General features: G+C 35.2%; 1 protein-coding gene across 6 annotated transcripts in view; it reads left to right on the forward strand.

Annotated features, from left to right (window-relative positions):
• Positions 1-4,662, forward strand: part of NOX4 (NADPH oxidase 4) — a 175,299-nt gene extending 170,637 nt beyond the window's left edge. For 3 of the 6 annotated variants that reach the window (XM_030828912.1, XM_030828913.1, XM_003254496.3), the window contains one exon: positions 4,084-4,613. In XM_030828912.1, the coding sequence (XP_030684772.1) occupies positions 4,084-4,204 (121 nt within the window). In that variant the 3' untranslated portion in view covers positions 4,205-4,613. Of the gene's footprint in view, positions 1-4,083 lie in introns of all 6 variants that reach the window. The other 3 variants (XM_003254497.4, XM_003254499.4, XM_003254498.3) reach the window with 3 other exon arrangements.
• Positions 4,663-20,511: the final 15,849 nt, after the last annotated feature.

Consider the following 20,511-nt stretch of genomic DNA (forward strand, 5'->3'; position numbering starts at 1 on the left):
TTAGTTCCAATAGATTGATAGTGGTGTTCAAGTTTTCAATATGCTTACTGAATTTCTGTCTGCTTATATTAATTACTGAGAGAAGAGTATTGAAATAATTAACTATAATTATGAATTTATCTGTCTTTACAGTTCCATCAGTGTTTGCTTTATGTTGAAGCTTTTTAGTTTCAGTGTTTAAATTATTTACATTTAATTTAATGAAAATACGGCTGGCTTTAAATCTAGCAGTTCACCATTGCTTTGTACTTATCTATTTGTTCTTTCTTTCTTTGATTTTCTTTTTTTACCTTGATTTGGGTTGAGTATTTTTTATAATTCCCCTTTTTTCTCTAATGTTAGCTATACCTCTGTATATTTTTTTTCTTTTTAGTAATTGCTTTAGGTTGTTGGTTCCTGAACTGGATTCCTCGGACCAGCGTCAATTAGAATCTTGTTAGAAAAGCAAATTCTTGAGCCCTATCGAAGATCTGCCAAATCAGAAACGAGGGATGGGGAGACCTAGCTATTTGTGTTCTATGAAGTCTCTAAAATGATTCCGATGAAGCCAAAATTACAGAAACATTGTTCTAAGTTTACAGTATACATCATTAGCTTATCACAGCCTATTTTATTTTTTATGTTTATATTTATGTTTCTTTTTTAGAGACAGAGTATTGCTCTGTTGCCCAGCCCAGAGTGCAGTGACATGATCTAGGCTCACTGCAACCTTGAATTCCTGGGCTCAAGAGCTCTTCCCACCTCAGTCTCCTGAGTAGCTGGAACTACAGTTGCATACCACCATGCTTAGCTAATTTTTAAAATTTTTCGTAGGAATGGGATCTCACTCTGTTGGCCAGGCTGGTACTTTGAGTAATATTGTAACACTTCATGTACTTGCATTTCTTCCATCCCTTTTGCTATTTTTGCATTCATCTTACATATATATGTTATAATTCTCATTATTAGTATTTTTTGTTTTAAACATCAAGCACGTATTAAAAAGATTAGAAATTAGACAAAATAAATATTTTATATTTACTGACAGATTTTACTATTTTGGTGTCCTTCTTTCCTTTGCTTGATTCAAATTTCCACCTGATTTTATTTTCTTACTTCTTGAGTAGTTTTCTTTAGTGTCCTTTATAGTGCTGGTTTGCTGACAATAAATTCTTTCAGCTTTTGTTTGTATACAAAGTTTTTATTCCATCTTCATTTCTGAAAAATCATTTTTGTTTGGCATAAAATTTGCTTGATATATAATAGTTGATGTCTTGTTTTATATTTTAGTACTTTGAAGATATCACTTCATTGCCTTCTGACTTGCACAGTTTATGACATAAAGTTCACTTTCATTCTTGTATTTCATTCTTATATTTTCTGTTGATGATTTGTAATGTGTCTTTTCCCCCAGTCTGTTTGGTTTTATGTTTTTCTTTTTGTCACTCGTTTTTAGTATTTTATTATCAATTGCCTAGATATAGTTTCCTTTGTGTTTATTCTCCTTGAGATTTAATGAGATCTTTTATTTTTTTTTCTTCTCCCTTGGTCTTCTCTCATGTTGGACTGCGGTTACATGTATTTTCGACTAGTTGGTATTGTCCCACGGGCCACTTATGCTCTGTTGTTCTCTCTTTTTTTTTTTTTTTTTCAGTTTTTGTCCTCTGTGGGCTTCAATTTGGATAGATTTTAATGCTTTTTCTTCAAGTTTACTTTTTCTTCAGCAATGCCTATTCTTTTATTAACTCGTCTAGTGTATTTATCATTTCAAATATTGCATTCCATCTCTAGAATTTATGATTGGGCCTTAAAAAATATTCCATTTATCATCTCATCATGATTATGCTTTTCTTTGAATATATGAAGCCTGTATATCATCACTGTTTCAATGACCACGTCTGTCATGTCTATCATTCTAAGCCTGTTTCTGTTGAATGCTCTTTCTCCTTGTATTAGTTTGCTAGGGCTACCATAGCAATGTACCACAGACTGGTGGATTAAACAACAGCAATTTATTTTCTCATAATTCTGGGGGCTGGAAGTTTGAGATCAAAATGCAGGCAGGACTGGTTTCCTGAGATCTCTCTCCTTGACTTGCAGATGGCTACGTTCTTGATGCCTCTTCACGTGGCTTTTTCTCTGTGTATGCACTTCCCTGGTGTCTCTTTTTGTGTTCAAATTACTTCTTATAAGTACACCATTCAGATTGGATTAGGACCTACCCTATTACCTTCATTTTAACTTAAATTGCCTTCTTAAAAGCCTTATCTCCAAATGCAGTCACATCCTGAAGCACTGAGGGTTAGGACTTCAACCTATCCCATAACACTCTTAGTTATAGTTCATGCTTTCTTGCTTTTTGAATTCCTGGTACTTTTTTGTTGATTTCTGTACATTTTAAAGTTTAAATGTTAGGTTCCAAATTTTGATTTATTTATTTTAATAGTGTTGGACTTGTTCTGACATGCAGTTAGGTTACTCGGGTTCAGTTTGATCTTTACAAGGCTCACTTTTAAGATTTGTTAGTGGAAGTCCAGAGCAGCTTTCAGTCCAAGGCTAATTTTACCAATATCCCTTCTACTCCTTGCAAATAAGGTGATACATTTCTGAGAATACAACCCATTGCCCTGTATTTATAGGACTTTCTGTTCTGGTGTGTGTGAATACAAATTATTTGCAGTCCTGTGTAAACTCTGGCAATTATTTGTCCTGTTGATCTCTGATAGCTCTTGACCCACATTCATGAAGTTTCTTATCATATATGAACAGATTATTAATCAAAGACTTGAGGATTCTCCTCTACCAATCTCCAAGGCATCTTTCTGTGGATCTCCCTTCCCTTCCATATTCTGCTCCACAAATTCCAGCTGTTTGGGCCTTAATGAACTCCGTTCTTTGTCTCCTCAGTGTAATCACCAATCTTTGCTGGAGTTTCCCCTGTCTGCTGCAGCCAGTAGATTGACTCCAGGCAACAAGCAAAGAGAGTGACTGTGCTTAGCTTGTTTTCTTCCCTTTTCTCGGGGATCATAGTTCCATGCTACCTATTATTCAGTGTCTGAGAATACTTATTTCATCTATTTTGTTTGCTTTTCTCTAGATTCTTAATGTAAGAGGGTAGATCTACTCCCTATTACCCCATCATGGCTGCAAGTAAAATTCTATTTTCACAGCTTTTAGTTTCGTTTTTCAAGGTAAAAAGTTTTAATAACATTTTTTTCAGTATTTACTATTAATTTTTGGTACCAATTTTAATGGATTCAGTGTCTTTTGTTCAGCATGAGTTATTCTGCGATAATTAAGACATACTGGATTTTCCCAAGATATGAGATGAAATATTAATCATTTTGACATCCTAGGAGGAATCAAATGCAAATCAAACTTGGGAAGAAGGTCAATTTGAAATATTATTTATTTCCTGGGATTTATTTAGCCTATTTGTTAGAGATATGCATTATTTAACTACTAAAATTTTATATTAGAGAATAATAAAACTGCTTGGAATTTGTTACCATTATTGCAGTGCATAAATAAAAAAGAACTAGATGAATATGTTTTTTGTTTTACTGTGAATATAAATTAGCCACTTAAAATTATTATTTCAAATTGGTAGTATCTTTTTTCTTTCCTTCCTTGTTCATCACTGCTTTTGCAAATCCATGTAGGAATTTTAGATAACTATGTGTAAAGTGTCTAATAAAAGAAGAATTTACATTGTCCAGTGTGGACTGAACATCTCTTCAGAGGTCAGCTGTTTAGCAATTGACATCTATCAATTGCTGTTCTTAATGAGGTTGCTGGTTTCACCAATGACAAGTCATGAAAAGACTAAGGCAAACATAAATCTCTGCCTGATAATAAGCGTATTTGTGCTCATAGGTACATTCTTTGAATTATCCCAAATTCTAGAACGAAAAGTATGAGGTAAATAAAATATTTTCCTGGTTGATATTTACATTTGGAAATAATTAGAAAATTGTTTTCAATATGTAAAATAGCAAGAAATTGACTTTGTTAATACTTTAAACCATGCTCATAAAACATACTTCTTGTCATGTTCTGCCTAATTTTACACCTGATTTTCTATTTCCTCTGCTCTTGTTCTAGGAAAACAGTTGGTGTTTTCTGTTGTGGACCCAGTTCACTATCCAAGACTCTTCATAAACTGAGTAACCAGAACAACTCATATGGGACAAGATTTGAATACAATAAAGAGTCTTTCAGCTGAAAACTTTTGCCATGAAGCAGGACTCTAAAGAAGGAATGAGTGCAATTTCTAAGACTTTGAAACTCAGCGGAATCAAAGAGCTGTGTTATGCCAAAGAATAGTAAGGTTTTCTTATTTATGATTATTTAAAATGGAAATGTGAGAATGTGGCAAGATGACCGGTCACATTACATGTTTAATCTGGAAACCAAAGAGACCCTGAAGAATATTTGATGTGATGATTCACTTTTCAGTTCTCAAATTAAAAGAAAACTATTAGATGCACACTGTTGATTTTTATGGTGGATTCAAGAACTCCCTAGTGAGGAGCTGAACTTGCTCAATCTAAGGCTGATTGTCATGTTCCTCTTTAAATTGTTTTTGGTTGAACAAATGCAAGATTGAACAAAATTAAAAATTCATTGAAGCTCAAATTCCATTTTCTATGTTGTGTATAAACAGAGTAGCTTTAATTTGCAAGCACTCCAGGCAAATATATTAGATGTTTGAAAACACAGCACAAGACTCTGTATTGATACGGGTACTTTGTGTCAATATCTAATCATCTCCACTACTTATGCTAATACCTATATTTGATATCTGAAGACTATATGCTAACTGAACCTTCCTCAAATGTTGTTATAGTATCTATTTTTATATATTTTTTTCTTTTTATTCCCCTCTCTAGGGAAATATGCCTTCCCTTAGCATGCTTTAGACATGATTTAATAGGTCCCTTTCATCTTTATTTAATCTATCACTATTGCATGGTAATGAAAGTATTCCTACTATAAATTATAAAGGGATATATATATATATATATATATATATATATATACACTAATAACTTTTTCCTTTTTTCAGCATTTTTGTCTCTATTATTATTATTTTTTTTCCCAGGTAGGGTTTGTCTTAGGCTGTAGCCTCTAAGGATACTTAGTTAATTTGCACTTTGAGACCAAAGGACATCATGTCGGTCAGTAGGGACTGAATATAAGATTTATCTCCTTTGTCACACATTGGTTTATGATGGAGATATTGAAAGTCTAGTCACATTCGTGAACACTAAAACCTGTATTTTACCTTTTAAGTAAGAGGAAATATGATATTCTTATTCAAACTTAAGTTTAGAATCCAGAATATTACTGTTGCACTTTTTGGTATCCTGAGTTTCCATAGGGAACTGTTGGGTTTAAAGTCACTGTTGGAACTACACTGTGTGATCTTATAAACTTATGTTCCCTGGCTATCATATTCTTGGCTCAGAACAATATTCCCCATTACTATCTTAAGAATTAAGGCATTCATGGCTCACTCCTGTAATCCCAGCACTTTGGGAGGCCAAGGCGGGTGGATCACAAGGTCAGAGTTCAAGACCAGCCTGACCAAGTTGGTGAAACCCCATCTCTACTAAAAATACAAAAATTAGGCGGGTGTGTTGGCGGGTGCCTATAATCCCGGCTACTCAGGAGACTGAGGCAGAGAATCGCTTGAACCCGGTGGGCAGAGGTTGCAGTGAGCCAAGATTGCACCACTGCACTCCAGCCTGGGTGACAGAGCAAGATTCCATCTCAAAAAAAAAAAAAAAAAGAATTAAAGCATTCATACAGTTTAGTGATTTTGTTTAGTAGTCAGCTATCAATTGCTATCAAATATAACACATTGCTGAAATCAGCAGTGTGACTTACCTTGCCATTGTTAAAATTTTACATAAAACATAACATGATAGATGCTAAGGCGTTTTTTTGCTATAATTCACCAATAGCAATCAAGCATGCTAACCCATACTGAATGATATTTACTTGTAGATATTTCTTCCTTTCCTTGAAATTCTCCTTTCTATGGAAAGAAGATGAACCCAAAAAAGTGATAGGAAATGTGGAATGCTCATGCAGATTTAGCTCTGAAGGCATATTTAATAACTAGTATGTCTTGACAACAGTTTTTAGATTAAAAAGAATTTTCATAAAAACATTTAACAGAAAGAACTAGTAAAAAGAAACTTTGAGTTAGTCCAGGCTTAATGTGCAATACTGACTCTATACTGATCATAATTTATTTATGTGATTATATTAATGCACCTAATTTCATTAAAACAGGTAGAAGATTTTTCAAAAGAAAGATAATGTTTCAAAGCTAGTCTGCCATTCTAGATGAACCTCCTTGCTTATTTAAGTTCCAGTAGGTGTTCAAATGTTAAATGTTAAACATAGGTCATCTTTGCTTCTGCAGGGCTTCATCTTACATGTTTAAGAGAACTTTGTTTTATTTTGAGGGATTATTCCTATAATATAAGCCTTAAATCACTAATTTTAGTAGCAATAAATGTTAAAATTGAAATGGTGCTGTTGAAATTTCTATAAGCTCACTATAACTTTGGAACAAATAAAGCAGCAACATTCGTTCACAAGATGATGCAAGTTTAGGAAACACACTCTGCTTGTCAGGAATTAGCATTTGCACCGGCTATGGTGGCTCACACTTGTAATCCCAGCACTTTGGGATGCCAAGGCGGGAAGATCACTTGAGGTCAGGAGTTGAAGACCAACCTGGCCAACATGGTGAAACCCCATCTCTACTAAAAATACAAAAATTAGCCAGACATGGTTGTGGGTGCCTATAGTCCCAGCTACTCGGGAGGCTGAGGCACGAGTATCACTTGAACCGGGGAGGCAAGGCCGAGGTTGCAGTGAGCTGAGATTGCGCCACTACACTCCAACCCTGCCCTGGCAACAGAGTGAGACTCTGTCTTAAAAAAAAAAAAAAAAGGGATTAGCATTTGAGTGCACACTAGCATGAGAAGCCTTAGGAATTTGAGTTCTGGAACTATCAGTGTTGTTGCAGGCTAATGGTGTGACTAAGTCAAATTACTTCTCATACATAGACTAAAATGTATCATTTTATTAATTTTTGGATAGTGTATCCTTTTGAGAATCTGATTAAAATGCTTAGTATGACATACAGCACATCCCTACAATTTTGGGGAACCTACAAACACACTCCAGAAAGAAGCACACCTGTTTAAGAACCTCTAAACAAAATGGCTATTGCTATAGGTCTTTCTACTCATACACCTCTTTTCTTTTTCTTGTCTTTTTTTTTTTTTTTCCTGAGACAGAGACTTCCAGCCACACTGGCATTCAGTGACATGATCTCAGTTCACTGCAATCTCCACCTCCTGAACTGAGGTGATCCTCCCATCTCAGCCTACCGAGTAACTGGGACTAGAGGCACATGCCACCACACCTAGCCAATTTTTGTATTTTTAGTAGAGACAGGGGTTTCACAATGTTGACCAGACTGGTCTCAAACTCCCGGGCTTCAGTGATCCTCCCACCTTGGCCTCTCAAAGTGCTGGGATTACGGGTGTGAGCCACCAGGCTTGGCCCAAACTACCAATTTCTATAGGACTATACCAAGACATTTATTTTGTGGATAAGGGCATTCTCTTTATATGTTCCCAAACAGAGAATTCAATAGGACTTTCCATCGGTTTTTAATCTTGCTGTATCACCTGATTTATGCAAGGGAAGGTTATAATTTTTAAGTGTAAATAATTCTAAAAAACTATGATTCATACACACACACTCATACATATATACTACATAAATCCATACATATACATACATACATTTGGGACTTCATTTGCTTTTTTAAAAATTTCAAGTTAAAAGTGAAATGCTTGATAGTTCTTCATTCAGTGACTTTAAAATGCCAATTCGGTGACTGTGGTAGTATAGGCATTTAAAACAACAGCATAAAAGCAATGTAGACAAGGAACAGGCAGAATCAATTTAATCTACACAGCCATGTGATTTATAAACCCACAAATCAGTGTTTACGTACAGCATTCACAGCGGGTGATGGATTTAAATTATGAGCCATTGTTAAAGAGATTCACTGGAGGCAAATGGACTATTGTCATTAATAGATAATGCTAATGATGAAGAATATTCATTATATAACAGAGAAGAAATTTTAAGAAAAAATGTTTTGTTTCTTAAGGATGGTTATACTAGCCAAAAAGTGAGTTTTCTAAACAAACCAAGGGGAAAATTTTTAAGTTGCTATTCACTTTAAGAAGTTTCCTTTTCTTGTGCTAGCTAGGACTTTTTCCATATACAGTTATATTATTGAATATAAAATACTGAAGGTAGGAGTAGTCTTATTTTACGATTGGGAAAACTGAAGCCCAAAATTGCTACAAGTCGTCTGTTGAGTTTGTAGCAGAGCTGAGACTGGAATTCATTTTTTTTTTTTTTTTTTTTTTGAGACTGAGTCTTGCACTGTCGCCCAGGCTGGAGTGCAGTGGTGTGATGATCTCCGCTCGCTGCAAGCTCCGCCTCCCAGGGCCGCGCCATTCTCCTGCCACAGCCTCCCGAGTAGCTGGGACTACAGGCTCCCAGCACCACGCCCGGCTAATTTTTTGTACTTTTTTTAGTAGAGATGGGGTTTCACCGTCTTAGCCAGGATGATCTGTATCTCCTGACCTTGTGATCCGCCCGTCTTGGCCTTCCAAATTTCTGGGATTACTGGCGTGAGCCACTGCGCCCGGCCTGGAGTTCAATTTTTTTAATCTCTTCTACTGAAAGGCTCTTCACCTCCCCACGAAATCTTCATCTAATAAAAATATCTTGCGCTGTGAGTTTGAATCTCCCTGTTAAACCCTATTTAGTGCCATGTGGAAAATATGATACTGAGTGTTAATTCCAGATTCAGATTCAGAAAATTATGCTTTTCTTACGAATCTATCTTCTTATTCTAAATTTGTTAGTCTTATATGTTTTGCTTATTAAAAACCATTTTCATATACCTGTTTTTAAGTATGATAACTGTGGTAAAGGGATCATGTTCTCCAGAGTTTTGCATTGGAGAAATCTGTAATACAGATGGTAATCTGTAATACAGTGGTTTCTAGGAAATGCTAATAATATAATTTTAAATTCAAGTTCATAGATGAAAATCATAACTTCACCAGCTTTCTAACCACCCAGGAAAAACTGGTGTCAAAACAAATGACTATTGTTCACTACTCACATGACCACAACTCACTTTTTGTCCAGGAGAAGAGTCAGCATTTTGTAAACTAGTGAGACAGGAAATAAATGAAATCAAACGTAATGAGATTGGCATTTACTTCAGCCACCTCAGGACAATGAGAACTCACTGTTATTTCTCTTCTAAATATCCTCCCTATTGCGCTAACTTTATTATTCTATTCTGTAAGACTCTTTATTCTATTCTATACCATTATATTCTTTATTCTTAAAGGACAGAATTGCAAAGACTAGCTAAACTAAGTTTTTTAAAGAGAAAAAGCAGAAAATATCTAATACATAAGAAAGAGGGGTTTATTATAAGAGAAAAAAAAGGCCATGTGGATCTTTATAAAAATTAGCGGAAAGCTTAATGTTGCTTTAGAACGGAAACCAACAACCTGATGCAGAGTGTTAAAATTCACATTTTGGAACTAGGAAGGGCAAGAAATGTCTCATAGGAGGAATAAAAATTGTCAGAGAAAGCAAAATCATTTAACACATCAGGACATAATAATGTTTTTCCTTTTATAACTCAAAAGATGCTTAAATACATGGTAAACTGGCTATTTCTCTGGTTTGGAAGAATGTAAAAGAATGTGATGTTTGGCTAGATTTTAGGGAACTTTTCACATTTTCACTGATATTAGAATTTTAGCAAGAAACTTTATCTTAGATTAAAATTACATCTAGGTTCTTTAAGAAATAAAGCATTGATGAGCTGCTATTTGACCTAGAGAAGACCCCGACACTTAGATGAGAGCCAGCACTCCAAAATACTCGAATATACATGGCATAAAGAAGGCCAGGATGCCATGCATTGCTTTAGTCACATACACAATGCATTAAAATTCTGTCATTGCAAGGTCATATTTTACAACCGTTATCCTTCCACCCAGGGAATGAAAACCTTCTTAACAATTGTAGACATTGAGATACATACATTGTCTCTGTTGTAACATAAAAGTATATATATTTACTTATAAAAGCATATTCACTTGAACCTAGTATCAATTTAGTATGACTATGTAATTCATTTTAGCGGTGAGAAATATCCACAGTGCATAAAATGGGAGCTTTGCTTACTTGCTTAAAAATTTACTGCAGCCAACACATTGGCTAAAGACAAAGCTGTTAAATTTTCTAGGTTTTTATCTGCAGCTGAACCTCAAAGGAATGTAAAATACCTTACCGCATGTATGTTGGAACATGACCTGGGACATTTACCCTACACTCTGTGATTAGATGTGCTGCACAGTTTATTCTTTAGGTTCCCAGGGACTAACAGGTTTAGGAAAATACAATGTCTTCAGTGAGTATGGCATTTTTAATGGCAGAACTGGGTGCCCACCAGGTGCAATTACACGTTTATTTAAATATGACAATTATCTGCTTACCAAAAGGCGTTAGCAGGAGATTATCTTTTTTTTTCTCTTTTCATTAAAATTTATTTTAAGGGTGGGCACCGTGTCTCACGCCTGTAATCCCAGCACTTTGGGAGGCTGAGGCCGGCAGATCATCTGAGGTCAGGAGTTGGAGATCAGCCTGGCCAACATGGTGAAACCCCGTCTCTACCAAAAATACAAGAATTAGCTGGGCGTGGTGGCAGGCACCTGTAATCCCAGCTACTCGGGAGGCTGAGACAAGATAATCACTTGAACCTGGGAGGCAGAGGGTGTAGTGAGCCAAGCTTGGCCATTGCACTCCAGCCTGGGGGACAGGAGCGAGACTCGGTCTCAAAAATAAATAAATAATTTTAAAAAATTAAATTAGAGGTGGGAAAAGTAGAAATCACTTTAAAAATTAAGCATACAATTGGATGACATGCTGTTCTACCCTGAGAGTGTGCCAGTGTTACCACTCTATTCAGCCACATTCAATGGTTATGGAGTAAATAGGATTCTGAGAGAGAAATCAGAAAATTTGGAGCCTTCATCCCTGAAATATATTAGACCACTTACATAAAAATGGGAATAATATCTACCAGGGATGTAGTGTGCAAAAATGTGGAAGAGGGGAGGAGAAGTGTGGTGAAGAGAGAGATTTCCTAGGCAAATCTCCCTTAGTAGACTTTTGATGACAGAGTAAAAATCAAACTGTTATAAGAAAGTAAAACTCAGGCTTTTATGAGTTGCAGTCCATTGCACCTGAAAGATTGATTATTTAATTTTATTTTCTGGGCGAGTAAAGAAACACCCACAGCAAACCAGCACCACTATCTGTCTTTGTTCTGCTCCCCACAAAGAAAGTCTTTTGTTAAATCTAGTATATGCTTTCTGAATTCCTCTTAGCTAGTTTTGGTCAGGCCCAATATGGCTAGAGATAGTTGTATTGACTTATGAAAATTAAGTTATGAATTACAGAGGGTAGCATAAGTTATCCCACTTATTTAAGATTTAATGGAGGAAAATTTAGGTGTTTGTGAGATATTCTACTGAATTAAATTCAAGAGCTATGTCTTATCACTAGAAATCCTTCTATTTACAAAAAATGCAAGACGTTTTATCTGCTTTTTTTTTAGATGGGAATAAAGTAAAGTATAGCTTTCTTACTCTTACTGGAGATATTTTACATTGTGGGTTTTCATCAAAGCTCATGTTATTTTGTAGATTTTTATATTTAAGTAATGTGTGTGTGCATGTGTGTATTTTTATGGTGGATTATAAAAAAAACTCAAGTGAAAATGAAATTCTGGAATAATGTGTGGTAACACCCTCCAGCTTTCATAGCATTCAACAATTTCAGGTTTGCAAGTAGAGAAAGTGTAGTCCTCCCATCCAAGTGTGAGATGCTCAGCAATCCAGGTTTGGCATTTGATCCTTGTTATCTGGTTAAATGGAAGTGTGGCATTATACAATGCTGAAGAGAAAGCACTAAATCAAATTCAGTATTCATAAATAATTGAAAATATGCATATATTTATATATAATTTTGTTGCTACAAAGTCATAGTATGTAGGAAAACCTTTATTGCTTTGGAACATGACACAGTGCTTACAACTGAAGCAAATAAAATTTGTTCAAACATACTTAAAATCTCTTTTCATTGGGAATTATGCACTTTGGGCAATAATAATCAAGAATTTTCTCCAGGATTTTGAGAACAGCATAGTGTTGTTTTCATCCTGAAGAAGGACCAGCCTTACATGTGAAGATAATAAAAAAATAGTGTTTAAGAACTGCTCCTTTGAAACACTTTGAAAGTATTCTAATTTCCAAGCCACTCAACACTTTTGTAATTTTCCTTACAGCAGAATATGTAATTGGGAATGATAGGATTCTGATATTTAAATTTAATATGCTGGGTTTGGGATTTTGGTTTTATTTTTGGTTTGTTTTTTGTTATTATTTTTAAATCTCATAATTTTGCCCAGTAAGATTGGAACATTAAATATTTATATAATTTTAAAATATTAAAATTATATATATATTTGCACAGAAAATTAATAAAACATAATATGTTCATTATGAAGTTTAAATGTTGAGTTTTTATGTTTGACCATTGAGGAGTCAATTTTACCTAAACATTAAGTATACCGTACATATTTACACACCTGTAAAAACTCCTGCTTACAGATTTTTGTTGATTTTATCCAGCACATCATAATCTCCCTTTTTTGAAATCTTCAAATTACGTAAAATAAAGAATAATAGTAGAGTTACTGTCAAGTGTTTCTGACATTTACCAAGGTGGGATATGAGCCATTTACCATAAGCCCTGTCCCCGAGACCAGTGTTCTGATACCATCTGAAAACTACTTTTCCTGTCAGTAAAATGCAGATCAGACCTTGTTCTAAAAATGCTCTCTGAGAATCATTATAGCTTGTGTTTCTATGTTGACTTTGACTCTCAGTAGACTTGATAATTTTATAGTGGATAGGTTGAGTAAAAATGCTTCAGTATATATGACTGTGGGCACCTTTAGGTCCTAAGATATGCCTAGGCTATATTAAGTTGAAATGCGTTCCTGCATCAGCAGCACGAACATATATTTGCTGGCTGGGCATGGTGGCTCACACCTGTAATCTCAGCACTTTGGGAGGCCGAACTGGGTGGATCACCTAAGGTCAGGCATTCAAGACCAGCCGGCCAACATGGTGAAACCCCATCTCTACTAAAAATACAAAAATTAGCCGGGCGTGGTGGTTCACGCTTGTAATCCCAGCTACTCAGGAGGCTGAGGCAGGAGAATCACTTGAACCAGGCAGGTGGAGGTTGCAGTGAGCTGAGACTGTGCCATTGCACTCCAGCCTGGGCAACAAGAGTGAAGACAAGAGTGAAACTCCATCTGGAAAAAAAAAAAAAAAGGAAAGAAAGAAAGAAAGAAAAAAAGACAAAGAAAAAGGAAAATATATTTGCTTCAGAATACAAGACATTATATTATTGATGTTTCTAAATCTATGCTCTCTACATTAAATTTTTAGTCATTATTTTCTTTAAGAGTCATTTGTGGATTAAATTAGATTCCACTGAGCTCTAACTTACAGAGCTTTTAGAAGTAGTGACTTGTTTTGTAGGGTTTAAGCAGGTTACTTTACTATGTGGTACTGCATTTTTCTCAATCAATTCCTACCACATTGCAGTCTTTCAAGTGATTTATTTTCAAAGAGTCTGCTTTCCTGAGATGGTGTCTTGCCCCCTGTATTTCGCCAAGCTGTCATACATTCTGTAATGGGTATTTCAATAGGTCAAGTTCAAATGCATTTAAAAGGCAAGATTAGCAGTTATGTGCTTGCATTCGCTATGTGCACTATTTGCTTTGTGTCACAATGGGGTCATGAGTGCATGCTTTAATAGCACCAGTGTTTTAAAATTACTCATCAGCAGCAGCCAGCGAGAGAAGAACACAAAAGATAATTGGGGAAAAAAATATTTGAAGGATGCACAAATCAGAGAGGCATTGATGCAAATCTCAATTCTGAAGACTAAAAGTTTCTCTGAAGTGTCTTCCCTTATTCGTATTGATTCACCTGTCAGGAATGTGTTTGCTAGGGCTAAAAAATATGAAAATATGTGACAGCAAAAGTTTCTCATCAGACTTTTTATTAGGCAAGAAAATCTCTGAGAAATATTTTCAAGTGGCTTGTGTTGCAGAGGCCAAGTTTGCAGCTTGCTGATAAATGTGTAATCAACTGGGAGATGTAAGCATACATGCCAGAATTGGCTTTGAATTTCAGATATAGACCCAAAGTATTGTGTGAAAAAATACACTTAGAGTAACTGCTAATTATGACGGATTCCAAATGCACGTGCATTTTGACAAGGTGATTTCTGAAATTAAGTTTGTGTTTTACTTTGATAAAAGACTTTAATGGAGGTTTTGACTGGTAAATAAACTCGGATTTCAAGATTTTTAAATAGCGGCCTCTGTGCCTTGGTTTTCTCTTATAGTGATCGTAGGAAGTGGTTTGTTTAGTTATTTATTTTAAATATCTAATGGGACACTTGGGAAATATTGAGGGCATAGTTACCTTGTACCTATTTTCCAAAGCAGATTGAAACAAAATATCTAGTAATATATATTATGACCATGTGGGCATTGTTAAGCCTTGTCTTTTGAGGCAGTTGCCCCTTCCCTTTAACCCTTATCTACCAGTAACAAGAAGAGTGCTTCAAATTAGAGCTAACAGACAGACAGAGCCCTGAGAGCCACAGCTATACCTTGAAGTTGTATGATGACTACATCTTTTGTTTTGTTTTCTAATATAAACTCTTTTCCTCACCTATTTCCTGGACCCTAACTTTAACCTTGAACCTTGTTTTTCCCTGTTGGTTAATAACCCAGTCACAGACTTGAAGATCCAAAGTTCGCTGCCACAATTGGCAAAAGCCTATTTGTTTGGGTTTTTGGATTAATCCAAGCTCTAAGTTTGTCTGTTCCCAATTCAGCACTTGAATTAGCCTATTATCCTTGATTCTGAGTTTTTCTCTGCCCCAGGGCTCAGAGGAGTCATTGAGGCACTGGCCCTGCCCAGTCACAGCCCCTTCTGTGCCCATGGTTGCTATAGCTCCCTGACATGCACAATGTGCTGCAGAACCCGGTGACTTTATGGTAGATAGAGGTTCTTTGTGTGTGAAGTGATGTTTGAAGTGGAGTCAGTTCTCGTTATTTATGGTAGTTTTGTTCTATAAAGTTGCCACACAGACTGAATTAGTGAATAGCAAACCATTACTCTCAGATAGGCTCCCGCGAACCTATGATCAAATTTCCATCAACCTTTTAATATATAACCTTGTATATGTGTGTTTCTTTTTAAAGACACCTTATTTAATATATATTGTTGATTAATTAACATTAAACTCATCCCTGGACAAAGCTTATCTACCATATGTATGTATGTTTGTGTGTGTATATATATATATGGTATATATATATATACCATATATATGTATATATACCATATATATACATACATATATTTACATATATACACATATATATGTGTATATATACCATATATACACATATATACACATATGTATATATACACATATACATATATACACATATGTATATATACACATATATACACATATATGTGTATATATATCTATAAAATCCACAAGACAAGAAGATAGACTTTTTGTTTTATTCTGACAAAAGACTTTAATGGGAGGTCCTTAGGAACACTAAACAAAGCTTCACTACACTTGGGGCTCAGCTGGGAATGTCAACCTGGAGAAACAAATGTTTGGCTGCTCTGCTCATGGCTGCAAATAACCATGAAAGTGCAGCAGGTATTAATTTGGGGGTCACAAAAATTTTTAGCAAGCAGGTGATTTGCAAATATGGAATCTACGTATGATGAGCCTTGACAGTATCTATTTTTTCTAGGTGTGGTAAATGGGAAGGAAGATTCTGTGACTTTATATCTTTAGTTTTTATTCTTCACTTACTGGTTTTGAACCAACTTCAGCATTTCTGTAGGAGACAGAGATGCTTTTCTATTTTGATTGGTCAGCCTTTCCTCTCATCCCTTTCTTTCTTCTGCCTTCAAGAATAGAGAATAGAGAATAATAATTTGGACAGGGTGTGAAATTTGTATTGGTCCACATTTATTAATAGCTATGATTCTTGTGTGTAAAGGATTACACATATATCTGTGTGCAGAAAAAAAGTTAATACACCAGGCCTGAGACTGACATCCTTCTTAGAAAAGTGTGCTTGCAAGCTTGTCTCTTGGCTGACATTTGGGAACTTGAAATTTCAGGACAATTCTCACTACCCTAACTGATAACAATGACTGAATGTTACAAAACTTTTGTGCAAACAATAAGGTTTATACTGAACACCTGCTTTTTTTCTGGGACTCTGGAATTGCGGTAAGTGCTAGGCAAGATGCCTATGTGATCAACCTCCAATAAAATCCTTTGGCACTGAGTGTCTAAAAGAACTTCCTTTATAGACAACACTTCATGCAAGTCACAACTTGTTGCTGGAGGAATTAAGTGTATATCCTGTGCGACTCCAATGAAGAGGACTCTTGGAAGCTTGTGCCTGATTTCCCCTGGACTTCACCCCACACAATTTATCCCTTTGCTGATTTTGCTTTGTATTCTTTCATTGTAGTAAATCATAGCTGTGAGTAAAACTATACTGAGCTCTTGAGTATCCTTAGAGAATTAGTAAACCTAGGTGATACTGGGCACCCCTGACACAATTTGCATGCCTCTTAGTACCTTCATCTCTCATCGTCTTTTGTCCCTGGGAGAAAAGTGGATGCAGGACCGTATCCCATATTCTCATTTTCTCTTCCATTTCTTCTATGCCATACATATGCTAGACTGTCAATGACGTTGCTGTCATCTTTGTTGTGCTTCTTTTCTCTCTTTGCCTTCCTTTCACAATTTGATAGACCAAGGGTGGTAAGTGCCCCAGATTTGGAGTCATTTTTTTCTAACCATTGAAAGTTTCACTTGAGAAGTTTCACTTGAGACTATTGCTTAAGTCTTGTGCACCAACCTAGCTTTAACAGAGAACCCCAAACTAGAATTAGTCACTGACATCGCTGTTAATAGAACCTTCTCTCCCCTTTGCATATTGTTTATTGTATATTCCTCTGTCAGTTCCCTAACACAAAACAGAGGTGATTGGCAGGGCAGAGTTAAAACATTATAATATCACCGAAGCCCTAATATTCCTTGCTTTTTTCTCTCCTCATTTTTCTACTCAACCCATCTCCTCCCATCTTTTTCCAAAGTGGATTGTGGTGGATGTCATCTGTGTTGGTAGAATTAGCTTTTCCTAAGTCTTCTTTCTTGTCTTAGTAATCTTTTCTGCATTCTCCAATCTATCTTATTTCATTGAATCTCATAATTCCAACCTTAACCTAGACAACAGGTTATATTCCTAGGAAAAATAGAATATACCTCATCAGCTGTTCTTTATGATGGTTTTATATACTACCAGTGACGAGTTTTTCTTCCAGTCTTTATTTTTTTTTAATTCAGAATAAACAGGTTACCTGAGACAGCAGTTTTAAGGTCAATACATGACACAGTGGTGCTGCTTCAATTGCTTGTCCAGGAGCTTTTAGGTTTCTGTCAAGATGATGGCTGATGATTTCTTTCAATTGACTTTATAGATTGATACCTTTCTGGACCTATTGAATTCCAGAACTGACCATATAATGTGGTGGTTACAATTTCTTCTCAGACAAACTCTCTAAAATGTAAAGTCATACTGCTTGAGTTAAAATCCTGCCTGCACCAATGTGAGCTCTGTTACCTTGGATGATGTTTTAAAAATGATTATCAGCTTTAGATTTTTTATCTGTAGAATGAGGGTTACATGAGTCAATAAGATGTAAGGTGTCTAGGGTCACAAAGTAAATTCTAATGCTATTAATAACAATATTTGTTATTAGTATAAATATTGTCTAATTAGTACAATAATTGTACTAATTAGACGAAGATGAATTTGTAAGTCAAGGAAATAGTATGGATAGCACAAAGATGAGGATGTAAAATCAGGAATGTAGGATTAAAAGTCCTGGTCTCTCCATTTTACTAGTTGTGTGACTTTGGGAAGTTCTCTTTTCTTCAAGTGTCCTCTTCATTAAAATTGAAATAATATACTCATGTCCAGTGTGTATATGACAGGGATATGTCAATTATATAGTAATAGTGATTGAATTATGTCTAACATAGAAAAGATAGAAAGGCATCTATTATAATAATTATGAAAGAAATTGGGCCAACCTGAAGAAATAAGGTAGTGAACCATGGATAGTTTGTTATTTTTTCTATATTATGAACTTATTTATGAGAGTGTGTTTTTAAAATAGTTTTCAGAAGTGATTACATTTTCATTATAATTTCATAGGTATTTATCAGCTTGCCTGTCACCTCCAGTAAGTGTGCATTTCTTCAAAGTAGTACATGGTTTTAGAGTCTTAATCATCTTTTCACCCCTGAGTTCTAGCAAAATTTCTGATTTTCAATAAGTTCTCAGTAACTGGTAAATTAAATGTAATTCTCATTGTGTCGTTATACCTAAAAGCCATGCCTAATAGGAAATATTGAGTATCGTCAGGGGTACTCAGAACCATAAAAAGAATCTTAATAGTTTTCCTTAAAAATATTATGAAGAAAAACTAAATGGAAACAGTTAATTATGTATATGATCAACACATTACATTTTAGTACTTAGAAATTAGGTAATAGTCTAGTTAGAGAAAAGACTAGTTATTAGTCTAGTTAGAAAAAAAGGAAAACTTAGGGAAAAACAGACTTTCAAGTTGAATGTGAATTTTGATTTTTCCTCTCTATTATTTATGTCACTAAGTCCTCTTAATTTTCTCATTTTGAGGTTTCTCACATCTGTCCTTTTCTCCTTCCATAGCCACCATCCTAGTTTTAGAGATAATTTAACACCAGCTAGTTAATTCATTTTCTAATATAGAGCAGCATTAAATTCAAGACTGCTAACATTAGACTACTAGCAATAAAAAATGTTTTTCCATGTGTACTTGAAAATGTTTTTCTTAAAAATTTTAATATCTATTACTTAATGTCTGTGCCTATACTCAAAATATTTTTAGGCATCAACTAAGTATGTACCTTAATGAAGTTTTACAAGATGCACACCCCGGTGACCTGTAGTTGTTTGACAGGCAGGAGAGCAGGGTTTCTTTTCTAGAAAAGCTGCATTATTATCAAAGGACACAAACTTAAAATTCTCAACCCACTCTTTTGGTGTTGGCCTTCAAACCTTGATTAAAGATACACCAGTCATTTGAATAACCAGAAAGATCAGTTTAAATGTAATTAATTCCTTGATTTTTCCTAGATGCTACTACCAGATACATATACACACATTAAACAATCACACACACCTGGCGGTAATCTATACAAACACGGTATATTGGAAAATCTATGAACTTTGAGTTAAACCGTAGGTTTGGATCTCAATTTCATAGTGGCAGCATGACTTTGGGCATGCTACTAAGCCTCTCAGCATATCAGTTTCTTTATCTTGCAAGTGACGATAACAATACACAAAATTTTAGTGACAATGCAATGAGATCAAATATGTAAAATACCCAGATCTTGACACATATTATCAAATCCTCCCTAAGTATTAAGTCCATAAAATCTGTCATCTTTCATAACTCTTCTTCTATACCCCTAAGCCAAATCTATCATATTTTTGTAGCTTGGGAGTATAAATATTTCTTATATTTCTTCCTAGGCTGAAACCGTCTTAAGGGCCAGAACTTCTTTCTAGCTACTTCTGTAGCCCCACATATCTTAGCCTGGTATTCTAATTTCAACTCCTGTTTCATCCAGTGATATCTGAAAATATTTTTTTGAACCAAGCTATTTTTATGAATTATTCCAGTATTGCCTATTATTAATAACTTTTCTTTATGATCTATCATGCTATGGAAGCTCTGATGGAAATATTCACCATCTCCATCTAAGAACACTATCTTTTAGAGTCACTGGAAGATTTATCACATCAGCATGCCTTCAACTTGTACTGAGGATTTTTCTATAAGTAGTTCCCACTTCTCAGTGTCACCATGTTTACCAGTTTGCGTTCTCTATTTCCTTTTAGTTGAAGTATTACCTGGTTTAGTGCAACCTGGACTTCTTTCAGAGCTATCAGCAATCTTCACTTTTTGGAAGTCCTTGACATACTGAAGTGAGGGCTAGATCTTATTGTTTTTTAAGCATAAAGTACGTTTATTCTGTTTTTACTTTTCTCTATTTGCTTAGATTTAATTTTTGATGAGTTTCACTTTCATTCTTCCATTTAATATTTATCCTATTCTTACTATGGACCAG

The sequence above is a fragment of the Nomascus leucogenys genome, chromosome 15, assembly GCF_006542625.1.
Source record: "Nomascus leucogenys isolate Asia chromosome 15, Asia_NLE_v1, whole genome shotgun sequence".
Taxonomy (NCBI): domain Eukaryota; kingdom Metazoa; phylum Chordata; class Mammalia; order Primates; family Hylobatidae; genus Nomascus; species Nomascus leucogenys.